The sequence below is a fragment of the Ovis aries genome, chromosome 2 (assembly GCF_016772045.2).
Source record: "Ovis aries strain OAR_USU_Benz2616 breed Rambouillet chromosome 2, ARS-UI_Ramb_v3.0, whole genome shotgun sequence".
In the NCBI taxonomy this organism is placed as follows: Eukaryota; Metazoa; Chordata; class Mammalia; order Artiodactyla; family Bovidae; genus Ovis; species Ovis aries.
Genome location: NC_056055.1, coordinates 17,421,518 through 17,434,143, shown reverse-complemented (window position 1 = coordinate 17,434,143; position 12,626 = coordinate 17,421,518). Strand labels below are relative to the sequence as shown.

Here is a 12,626-nt window from a genome sequence, read left to right as displayed (position 1 = left end):
ATATGCTCAACTGGAGAACAAGATGGCAGAGGAGTAGGTGGACATGGAATACATCTCTCTCCATGGAAACATCAGGAATACACCTTCAGACACAGAAGTGCATGCAGAACACCAGCTGAGAGTGGACAGGAGTACCTGACCAGCGGTAAAGAACATATAGACCCGTGCAAAACTCGGTAGGACGAAGGAAGTAGGGGGGAAAACAGAAGTGTTAGTAGGATTGGACCTGACCTTGGAAAATGGGGGAACTGAAGCAGGGGTCCAATCCCATCAGGGCAATTGTCTGAGTCAGAGGAGAAACATTTAAGGCTGAGAGTGAAACAGCTGATCTGTGGCAGCCTAAATGGAGTGAGAATCAGACAGTCCTCGCCACAGCCATATATACCCTGGAAAGGGACATAGATCCCCTGGAAGGCACAGCGGCTGGGAGCTGGAGTATAGGGATTGTGGAGCAATCCCAGGGTGAGGGCTGCTGTTGACTGGAGAGATGGATTGAGGGGATGTGAGGGAAGAGATTGTGGTGGGAAATGCCTATGGAGGAAAGCCAGGTGGCAGTGGAAGCAAGGCTAAAGGCCGTGCTCAGTCACGCATAGGGGCTGGAGCCATCACCATAGCCTCTCTCCCCCAACACGCCAGCATTGGCAGCTGAACAATAGAAAGGCTGGCCCATCAAACTCCGGATGCACTGAACTACAGAGTAGGACCTCACCCAGGGTGCCCCTTTAAGTGCCTGACATGCCAAACTACAGAGTAGGACCCCAGCCAGGGGTCCCCCTCTATGTGCCTGACACGCTAAATAATAGAGGACCCTGGGCAAGAGAGCTCTCTAAGTGCCTGAATGGGCAGAGCTACAGAGAAAGACTGGCCAAAGAGGCCTTCTGATCGCTAGCTACAAGAGGCTCGAAAAAAGACTCTGATAGGGTCATAACTCCTGCAGTAGAGGCAGTCTGTGTCCCTGCACACTTGGCACAGCCAGGGTCCCTGCAAGCCAAGCAGTTGTGCCAACTTCATGCTCAACTCTCACTGGGGTAGAGCTGCCACAGGCAAAAAAAGTCTTGCATCTATGTTCCCAGGGTCGCTTTGGGAGTGTCTGACTGAGACCCTATAGAGTGTGACCTTCCAGGCTTCTCTGTCAGGGAGAGGGATTCTCTGGGCAAGAATACTGGAGTGTATTCGCCAATACTGGTTGCCATACCTTTCTAAAGCACTATATTTCCTGCTGCCCTACCTGCCAACTACCCGAAGTACCTGGTGCTACCAGAACCCCTGCAATCCAAGCAGCTGCACCACCTCCACACCTGGCCCTCACAGGGGCAAACCCAAGTCCTTCAGGGCAGCCTCAGGAGCAAACTCCAGTGGACAACCCACACGCAGAGGTGGAAATAAAACCACAATTGAAACCCAGGGGCAGTGTGACTAAAGAAGAAGACCCAAAACCTTCCCACCAGCTGTACAAGCTGCAGATTAAATCCATATGATAACTAGGCAGACTCTGTGTCTGTGGAATATATAAAAGGTCATTTAGAGCTCCCACAAAAAGAAAACACACTAGTTCTGATAGCTGTGGACATTGGAGACAAAACACAGAGGAGTAAGACCAGATTAGAATCTGAGAGCCCCCACAACAGGTCCAGAGATCAGCACAGTGTTGGAGGGCATCCTAGGGAGGTGAGGTGGACTGTGACTCCCAGCGAGTGAAAGAACTCTGACAGCAGTGACTCAAGAAAAACATTTATTCTTATGTTTTGGCTTGTTCTATTGATTCTTTTGGAGTTTTTTCCTTTTCTCCCTCCCACCCCCCCACCCCCCCACCCCCCCACCTCCCCCACCCCCCATCCCCCCAACCCCCTACCCCCCCGTTGTAGTTGTTGATTTTATTGGCACTGTGAAATCTAATTAAGCTTTTGAGCTTTTCTTTTTTTACTTTTTTTCCTCGGTCACAGTTTTTACTTTTGTTATAAACATCTGCCTCTACATTGGACTTTTGCAATTCTGGGGAGTTTTCCTTTTTTATTTTTCTTTTCTCTTTTTTTTAAATTTTAATTTTTTAAACCTATTATTACTTTTCTACATTTATTCCTTTGTTTGCATTTCCTACTGTTCTTTCCCCCTTGCAGTTAATCCTTAATATATATAAATCTTCTTTATCTACCTCTATTTAACTTTGCATATATATTCTTTCTTTCTTTTCTTTCTTTCCATTCCTCTCAACATATTTGTTAGTTTTATTTTCTTTGCTTTCTTCCCCAATTGGCACCTTGCTTTAGTTTTGTTTTCCAGTTTGTGCTTTAGTTACTTTTGTTCTGGTAGATATAATTTTTGGTTTCCTTTGTTTGTCAGGTCAGTCTATTGTACTTTATTTTTGTTGGACTGTTTTGATTTTGCTTATGGGTGTATATGTATATGTGTATATTCAGTCACATTTTTTTATTGTTGTTCTAAACCTCTGCATCTATGTTGGGCTTTTGCAGTTCTGTGGTGTTTTCCTTTTTTTCTTTTTTTCTTCTGTTTTTTCTTCTTTTCTTTTCTCTTTTTTATATTTTTAACCTTTAATTATTTTAAACCTATTATATTTTTTCTACATTTACTCCTTAGCTTGCCTTTCCTCCTGTTCTTTTCCCCTTGCAGTTACTTTACTGTATATAAATCTTCTTCATCTACCTCGACTTAACTTTCCTTATCTATTCTTTCTTTCTTTTCTTTCCTCTCAACATATTTGTTATTTTTGTTTTCATTGCTTTATTCCCTGCTTGGTACCCTTCTTTGGTTTTGTTTTCCACTTTGTACTTAGTTTTGTTCTTAACTGGTAAATATGATTATTTATTTCCTTTGTTTGCCGGGTCAATCTATTGTACTTTATTTTTGTTGGATTGTTTTGACTTTGCTCATGGGTGGATATGTATATGTGTATATTTCATTATTATTATTTGCCTGATTTTGTAACTGTCACTTGTCTGGGGTTCACCTTTGGTTTCTCGTTTTTGGATATTTGTTTTAATCTCACTTAATGCCATTAAAAAAACCACCTCTGGAATCTTCATTCCTGACCAGAGATCAAGCCCTGAGCCTTTGGAGTGAGAGCACTGACTCCAAGACCCTAGACTACCAGAGAATTAGCTCTAGGGAGTATCAAATAGTGAGAACTCACACACAGGAAACACTTAAATACAAGACCTGGCATCACCCAACCACCAGTAGCACCTGTGCAGGATGCCTCATATAAACAACAAAAACAAAAATACAAACCAAATAATCAGCAGACAGAATTACCACCTCATTCAGCCTTGCCCTTCAGAGGAAAAACAAACAGAAACTCAGCACAACTCTCACCCTGTATGAAGCTTACACAAACCACTGGACCAACCTTAGGGCAGAAACCAAAAGGAAGAAAGAATTCAATCTTGAAGGCTGAGAAAAGGAGACCTCAAACACAATAAGTTAAAAAAAAATAATGAAAAGTCAGAGAAATACTACACAAATGAAGGAACAAACTAAAAATACGAAAGTCCAAATAAATGAGGAAATAGGCAAACTCCCTGAAAAAGAATTAAGAATAATGATAGTAAGGAATATCAAAAACCTTGAAAACAAAATGGAGAAAATGCAAGAATTAATCAACAAAGACCTAGAAGAATTAAAGAATAAACATACAGAGACAACACAATTACTGAAATTAAAAATACTCTAGAAGGAATTAATAGCAGAATATCTGAAGCAGAAGAATGAATCAGTGAGCTGGAAGATAAATTGGTAGAAATAACTTCTGAAAAGCAGTATAAAGTAAAAAGAATGAAAAGAACTGAGGATATTCTTAGAGACCTCTAGGACAATATCAAACACACCAACATTAGAATTATAGGGGTCCCAGAAGAAGAAGTGAAAAAGAAAGTGTATGAGAAAATTTTTGAAGAGATTATAGTTGAAAATTTCTGCAATATGGAAAAGGAAATAGTCAATCAAGTCCAAGAGGGCACAAAGAGTCCAATACAGGATAAACCCAAGGAGAAATGGGACAAGACACAAACTAATCAAACTAACAAAGACTAAATACAAAGAAAAAATATTAAAAGCAGCAAGGGAGTAACATACAAGGGAAACCCCATATGCTTAATAGCTGATCTTTCAGCAGAAACTCTGCAGGCCAGAAGGGAATGGCAGGATATATTTAAAGGACTGAAAGGGAAAAATCTTCAACCAAGATTACTGTACCCGGCAAGGATCTCATTCAAAACTGATGGAGAAATAAAAAGCTTTTCAGACAAGCAAAAGTTAAGAGAATTCAGTACCACAAAGCAGCTTTACAACAAATGTTAAAGGGACTTAAATAGTCAAGAAATACAAGAGAAGAAAAAGGATCTACAAAATCAACCCCAAACAATTAAGAAAGTGACAATAGGAACATATATATCAATGATTACTTTAAATGTAAATGGACTAAATGCTCCAACCAAAAGACACAGAGTGGCCGAATGGATACAAAAACAAGACCCATATATATGCTGTCTACAAGAAACCCACTTCAGATTCAAGATACATATAGACTGAAAGTGAGAGGACGGAAAAATATATTCCATGCAAATGGGAAGCAAAAGAATGCTATAGAAATCCTCATATCAGACAAAATAGACCTTAAAATAAAGAAGATTACACGAGATAAGGAAGGACACTACATAATAATCAAGGGATCAATCCAAGAGGAAGACATAACAATTGTAAATATCTATGCACCCAACATAGGAGCACCTCAATACATAAGACAAACACTAACAGACATAAAAGGGGAAATTGACAGTAACACAATAATAGTAGGAGACTTTAACACCCCACTCACACCAAAGGACAGTCATCAAAACAGAAAATTAATAAGAAACACAAGTCTTAAATGATACATTAGATGAGATGGATCTCATTGATATTGTCAGGACATTCCATCCAAATGCAGAATAATACATCTTCTCAAGTGCACATGGAACATTCTCCAGGATAGACCACTTTTTGGGTAACAAATCAAACCTCAGTAAATATAAGAAAATTGAAATCGTATCAAGCATCTTCTCTGACCACAGTGCTATGATACTAGATATCAACTACAAGAAAAAAAGCTGTAAGAATCACAAACACATGGAGATTAAACAACACATTTCTAAATAACCAACAGGTTACTGAAGAAACCAAGAGGGAAATAAAAAAATTTCTAGAAACAAATGACAATGAAACAAGACAACTCAAAACCTATGGGATGCAGCGGAAGAAGTCCCAAGAGGGAAGTTTATAGCAATACAATCCTACCGCAAGAAACGAGAAAAACATTGAATAGACAACCTAACTTTACAGCTAAGATGACTGTAAAAAGAAGAACAACAACAAAAAAAAATTAGTAGAAGGAAAGAAATCATAAAGATCTGAGCAGAAATAAATGAAAAAGAAATGAAAGAATAGCGAAGATTAATAAAACTAAAAGCTGATTCTTTGAGAAGATAAAATTGACAAACGTTTAGCCAGACTCATCAAGAAAAGAGGAATCAAATCCACAAAACTAGACATGAAAAAGGAGAGATTACAACAGACAATGCAGAAATATAAAGGATTATAAGAGACTATTATGAACAACTATATGGCAATAAAATGGATAACCTGGACGAAATGGACAGATTCAGTCTTGGAAGACTGAACCAGGGAGAAATAGAAATTATGAACAATGCAATTACAAGCACTGAAATTGAAGCTGTGATAAAAAAAAAAAATCCCAAAAAACAAAAGCCCAGAACCAGATGGCTTCACAGGAGAATTCTATCAAGCATTTAATGAAGAGCTAATGCCTATCCTTCTAAAACTCTTTCCAAAAAATTTCAGAGGAAGGAACACTTCCAAACTCATTCTACAAGGCCACCATCACCCTGATACCAAAACCAGAAAAGGACAACACAAAAAAAAAACACAGACCACTGTCACTGATAAACATAGATGACAAAATCCTCAACAAAATTTTAGCAAACAGAATTCAGCAACACATCAAAAAGCTCATACACCATGATCAAGTTGGGTTTATTCCAGGAATGCAAGGGTTCTTTAATATATGCAAATCAATAAATATAATACACCATATTAACAGATTGAAAGATAAAAACTATATGATCATCTCAATAGATGCAGAAAAAGCCTTTGACAAAATTCAGCACCCATTTATAATTAAAACTCTTCGAAAAATGGGCATAGAAGGAACCTACCTCAACGTAGTAAAGGCCATATATGATAAGCCTACAGCAAACATTATTCTCATTGGTGAAAAACTGAAAGTGTTTCCCTTAAGATCAGGAACAAGACAAGTGTGTACACTTTCACCACTATTATTCAACACAGTTCTGGAAGTCCCAGCTACAGCAATCAGAGAAAAAAAAGAAAAAGAATCCACACTGGAAAAGAAGTAAAAAACTCTCACTGTTTGCAGATGACATGATACTGTACATAGAAAGTCCTAAAGATAGTATCAGAAAATTACTAGAGCTAATCAGTGAATTTAGCAAAGTTGCAGGATACAAAATCAATACACAGAAATCACTTGCATTTCTATATACTAACAATGAAAAATCAGAAAGTGAAATTAAGTAATCAATCCCATTCACCACTGCAACAAAAAGAATTAAATATCTAGGAATAAACTTACCTAAGGAGACAAAAGAACTATACACAGAAAATTATAAGATACTAATGAAAGAAAGACATAAACAGATGGAGAAATATTCCATGTTCCTGGTCAGTCAGTCAGTCAGTTCAGTTGCTCAGTCGTATCCAACTCTTTGCAACCCCATGAATCGTGCACGCCAGGCCACCCTGTCCATCACCAACTCCCGGAGTTTACCCAAACTCATGTCCATTGAGTTGGTGATGCCATCCACCATCTCATCCTCTGTTGTCCCCTTCTTCTTCTGCCCCCAATCCCTCCCAGCATCAGGGTCTTTTCCAATGAATCAACTCTTTGCATCAGGTGGCCAAAGTATTGGCATTTCAGCTTCAGCATCAGTCCTTCCAATGAACACCCAGGACTGATCTCCTTTAGGATGGACTTGTTGGATCTCCTTGCAGTCCAAGGGACTCTCAAGAGTCTTCTCCAACACCATGGTTCAGAAGCATCAATTCTTCGGCACTCAGCTTTCTTCACAGTCCAACTCTCACATCCATACATGACCACTGGAAAAACCATAGCCTTGACTAGACGGACCTTTGTTGACAAAGTAATGTCTCTGCTTTTTAATATGCAGTCTTATCTTTCCTTCCAAGGAGTAAGCTGTAAAGTTTAGATGAGAGAAAATGGGAAAAGTTTATTTGAATCAGAGCATGATGTCTTCAGTAAACTTTCTGGCTAGATTACTACTCATAGCCTCTGTGCTAGGACTATGGTTCATTCACTGACTCACTAAACATTCATGAAGTTCTTTTAAGGCCAGAGTAGAGATGTGGGAAAATTGAGGTTCACAGAAACTCATTCCCAGAACCCTGGGATCTCTCAGTTGTAGGGTCAGAGCACAGATACCTTGCCAGGTAGGGATAAGCTACTCCGGGGGCTCAGGTGAAGTCACTCCTAGGAATTTCCATCTAGTGCCAGGCAAAGACACAGGGAGTCCAGGGGCGGGGAGATCTCGAAGCTGAGGGGCAGTTGCTGTTGCTCCAGGAAGTGGAGCTCAAGATCAGTGGTACAGGTCTCAGAGAAGCATGCTGGGACCAGGGTGGGGTCTTATCCAGAGGGTTCCAAGAGTTAGAACAGGCATTTGAAAGCCAAGGCTCAGTTAGATGAATTGAGGCAGGAGACTTGATAGTGAGATCCTTGGCTCAGGGGAAGTCAGGGTACCCAGTTAGGCCTGGGTACCACAGTGTAGGTAATGTGACAGACGTAGGGAAGAGGCTGGAGCCACTTCTATACCTGCTACTTCAGGTAGAACCAGAACAGGATGGGCCCTCCTGTGGGAACACTGTAAGGCCTGGCTGTGGGAGCTGGGAACTGAAGCCAGGAAAGGAGAAGGGCGCAGTCAAGATGTTCAGTTCTGGACCTTAGCCTGACCCTCATCTCCCTAGTTTCTCTTGACTTCTGGAGACTCTGGTTTCCAATGGGTAAAGAGGAGGTGTTCTCCTTGTCCTGGGAGTACAGCTTATGCTAACAACTGACATTGCTCTTCCTAAGAAGTCCCTGAGAGCCTCCCAGAAACATCTGCTGGATCTGAGGGGACCAGGGGTACCTCCTTCATCCCCTCAGTGTATGGGTTTGGTGTGGGATTTGCCAGTCTGGGAAGCTCAGGGCTCTGGGCAATTCAGGCCTGGCAGATTTCCCCCACCTGCCTAAAATTCAGCCCAGGAGGGCAAAGGCCCCTCCCCAGCCCAGTGCTGCACCTCCACTCTCCAGTCTTTGGAGCTGCAGCCTTTATTTCAAGTCCTGGTTCCCCAGGGGCTGAGTGGGGAATGAGGACAGCTGATAAGCCTGACATTATTGACTTTATGAGGAGTATGCAATGAATTTACTCTCTGCAAGAAGGCTGCACTCTTATCTGCTACCCACAGAGCATCTAAATCCTCATCTAGGGGACCCATTCATGAATCATGTCTCTTACAAAGACCAGAGAGTATAAAGAGAAAAAAGGGAGTCGCATTCCCACCCTTTTCTTTTCTCCAGTACCTGGCTTTGCCCACCCTCACTGCCCTTACTTTCCCACTGCCCTCGGGTTTATTGGCTGGAAATAGAAGCACTCACAGCTCCAGGCCTACAGAGTTGAGGCCAAGCCAGCCTGGTCTTGAGAGTGTCCGCAGCTGGGCACACTCAGGGCTGTGTGTGCATCCCCCTAACTGGTAACTAAGGGAAGAAAAGCCCACTCACTTGAAGCCGTTGTGTGCCCTGGTTTCTGCTGCAACTGTCAACATTTGCTCTGGACAAAAATGAAATACCCACCCAGCCTCAACACCAGGTGTCTTGGTGGCGAAATGTTAGGGCAGGCCAGGGGGAGGTTACCAAGGGGCCTTGGGTCTAGGGAGCTGGAGAGTGAAAATTAACTGTAAGAGAGAGCCTGCTGGTCAAGAGAAGTTTTTCCTTCTCTTCCTCTGACATCTCCTTCATTCATCCAGCCCTGCAATGTTGGCTTCAGTTAGTGGAAGGAAATAAATGCTTCTTTAGTAAGTAGCACAAGATCCAAAGCAACTGGAAGGAGAGAGGTGACAGCCAAGATAATGGGTTGAGCAAATGAAAGAAAAAAAGTGCCTTTTGATTAGGGGGAATTAGAGGCACGTGTTCATATTCCCTGTCTAGTTTTTCGGTAAAGTTTTCTGGTAATAAAATGATTGTTTATTGATCAGCTATACTTTAGCATTTATTCCCAAGCATTAACTTTACATACATTAGAACACTGAATCTTGCAACAACCCATGAAGTTGATATTATTTCCACTTTACAGCTGAGAAAATTGAGACTGGGAGGAGTTAAGTAACTGCCCAGTATGGCAGCTGGTGTTGGAGCAGAAATTCAAATTCCAGTCTGCCTCCAAAGCCTAATGAAGGGCCTCTCAGCTTCTTTGCCAGACTGCTTTCCACTTGGTATTCCTCAGTAATTTTTCCCACTTAGTCTACTGCATATCAGTGAATATTTATCACCCCCATTTTATAGAAAACAGGCTCAGAAGAGTATTTTTTTCCAATTTGACCAACTTTTGATTTCTTAAGCAACTGGCCAATTTAACTGAGAATGTTACCGTGCATCAGTGAGCCTTTAAACAAATTTAAAAATTCCTCTACTTAAATCCAAACCAGTAACCTCATCATTGTGCTCATCCCAGGCAAGGCACTGGGTTAGCAGATAGAAAAGAGGGGAGACAAGAAGAAAGGGCATCAACGAGGCAGTTGAACAGTGTTAAACAACAGTGCAGGGAGCCTTTGCCAATCTGATTCCGGATTGTGGATAGATCACTCTCCCCACCCCTACCCGCTTTATTCAAACAGGGCTCCTCACGTGTGGATCCAGTTGAGGACCGTCATTTGCTGACTCCTAGATGCAGGATGCTTGGTAACAGGCTGTGGCAAGCTTCCAAGTAAGGATAATTGTGTTTACAGTGTAATGTTATTTCTCCTCCTTTGTCAAGGAAAGTCACTGTGTGCTACAGGGGAAAACCTAGTTCAGCAGGTTTGTTTTCTCCTAATCAGTATCATTTTTTTTCCTCTGTTGTTCCTATCTATAAGTATGTCCAGGGCTACAAAACCTGTGTACCTTAGGGACTCTGGTCTAAAGATTCTAGCATCTTCACTTTTCTGTCACGACTAGGGAATAATCTCAGGGAAGTCCCAAAATGATGATGAAAAGCCAAATCTCTCTTTTCTTGGGAGAGAAGACCAAAGCTCCCACCCTTCCCAATGGGCCATGTCAGTGTATTTCTCCCTTCCACATACCCTGGTTTCCCACGTCACCCACTTTCATCATAGAGGAGCTAGCTACTTGCTCTGTTATTTTTCTATTTGGGGGATGTTAGAGGAGGGGTGGCAGGAAGAGTCTCAGAGGAGGGGTACTCATCAATCAGTTGCCCTGTGGGTCCTGTGAATGGAGTGACATTAAATCCATGAGAATTTATAGCCTCTGCTGGCTCTGGAAAGATGTTTGTATAAGTACTGCTAGTAATACAGTCAGCTACATGTGAAGACTTGTTTGGGCATACATTTTAGTATTTAGGGAAATACTAAATTTATTTGGGAGCTAAATTCTGTGGGAGCAATATTTTGTTGGTGGCTCAGACAGTAAAGAGTCTGCCTGAAATGCAAGAGACCCAGGTTCAATCCCTGGGTTGGGAAGATCCCCTGAAAAAGGAAATGGCAACCCACTCCAGTATTCTTGCCTGGAGAATTCCATGGACAAAGGAGCCTGATGGGCTACAGTCCATGGGGTCGCAAAGAGACATGACTAAGTGACTTTCATTTTCACAATATTTTGTTTTGTCTAGGATAACAACTTGTTGTTAATGTAAATTTATAATGAAAATATTTAATTTTTCATTCAGTTCAGTTCAATCGCTCAGTCATGTCTGACTCTTTGTGACCCCATGAACTGCAGCACGCCAGGCCTCCCTGTCCATCACCAACTCCCAGAGTCCACCCAAACCCATGTCCATTGAGTCAGTGATGCCATCCAACCATCTCATCCTCTGTCATCCCCTTTTCTTCCTGCCCTCAATCTTTCACAGCATCACAATCTTTTCCAATGAGTCAGCTCTTCGCATCAGGTGGCCAAAGTATTGGAGTTTCAGCTTCAACATCAGTCCTTCCAATGAACACCCAGTCCTACCAAGAATCTCCTTTAGGATGGACTTAGTTGGATCTCCTTGCAGGCCAAGGGACTCTCAAGAGTCTTCTCCAACACCACAGTTCAAAAGCATCAATTCTTTGGCGCTCAGCTTTCTATATAGTCCAACGCTCACATCTATACATGACCACTGGAAAAGCCACAGCCTTAACTAGACGGACCTTTGTTGACCAAGTAATGTCTCTGCGTTTCAATGTGCTGTCTAGGTTGGTCATAACTTTCCTTCCAAGGAGTAAGCATCTTTTAATTTCATGGCTGCAGTCACCATCTGCAGTGATTTTGGAGCCCAGAAAAATAAAGTCAGCCACTGTTTCCACTGTTTCCCCATCTATTTCATAAAGAATGAGAAAATTGGGTAAAATGCCTAGCATGACACCTAGTACTTAGTGCTACATAAGGGATAAAGAATTCAGTGTGTGGCCTGGAGTTGGTGCTTGATGCCACCCCCTTTGTCAATCCATCATCCTCTTGGCTGTATCCCTATCACAGCCTCCTAGTCTCCCCACATCATTTCTTGGCCCCCTCCATACAGCAACCAGAATGTTCTTCTCATTTCCTTAAACAATCATTAAAGAAACTCCTTCCTTGGCCTTAGAAGCATTCACTTTACAGAAACAAGTTATGTGACTTCTGATGGAGAGTGGGGCAGGCTGGAGGCAACCGTTGGAGAATGAGTTGTCACTGTCTTATGTTCATTCATTGAAAGCAAATAAACTGGAATAAGACTTGTTTTAAAGAATCCAAAATGGAGATGGGGGGCTCCTTTAAGAAACCAAAGGACTCAAGGGAACCTAAATTTCCCAAATAAAATGTCACAGAAAGATAAAACCTATGACCAAAAGTAACACCCTCATATTGACAAATTTAATTGTAAAAGAACAGTTTATTTGGAAAATGCAAATTTAAAAACAGGAGTTGTAGTATCATAAAACAAAATGGAATTCATGACAAGAAGCAAGGCAAAGAAGATCATTTTATGTTGACACAGGGCACAGTTCTCTTAAGTCAATAAAACTTCCATGAGTCTTTATGTATGAAATGCCTTGTATTTCAGGGTATAAAAATCTAAAGCAAACACTCCTGGAAAAACCAAAAGGAAGGAAACAGACACAAAACAGTAGAGGAAGATATTCACATAATTCTAACAGATCAAATAGACCCAAACTCCCATGAATATAGAAGATCAATTTAGTGGATATATATAAAAAATTTTATTTTTCAAACAGAGGGTATACCTCCTTTTCTGTTACCTATGGGTCATTTATGGAAGCTGATCATGTTTTACCAAAGAGAAACTCTCAGT

At 41.3% G+C, this 12,626-nt stretch overlaps 1 protein-coding gene across 4 annotated transcripts in view; it reads left to right on the top strand.

Annotated features, from left to right (window-relative positions):
- The window catches only part of FKTN (fukutin), an 88,209-nt gene that overhangs the window by 60,573 nt on the left and 15,010 nt on the right, over nucleotides 1-12,626 (top strand). Inside the window, exon 12 of one of the 4 annotated variants that reach the window (XM_060408994.1) lies at nucleotides 9,976-10,059. The exons of the other annotated variants lie outside the window; for them this stretch is intronic. Coding sequence (XP_060264977.1) covers nucleotides 9,976-10,001 — 26 coding nt within the window. The 3' untranslated portion in view covers nucleotides 10,002-10,059. Of the gene's footprint in view, nucleotides 1-9,975; nucleotides 10,060-12,626 lie in introns of those variants that run through there. 4 annotated transcript variants of the gene reach the window in all.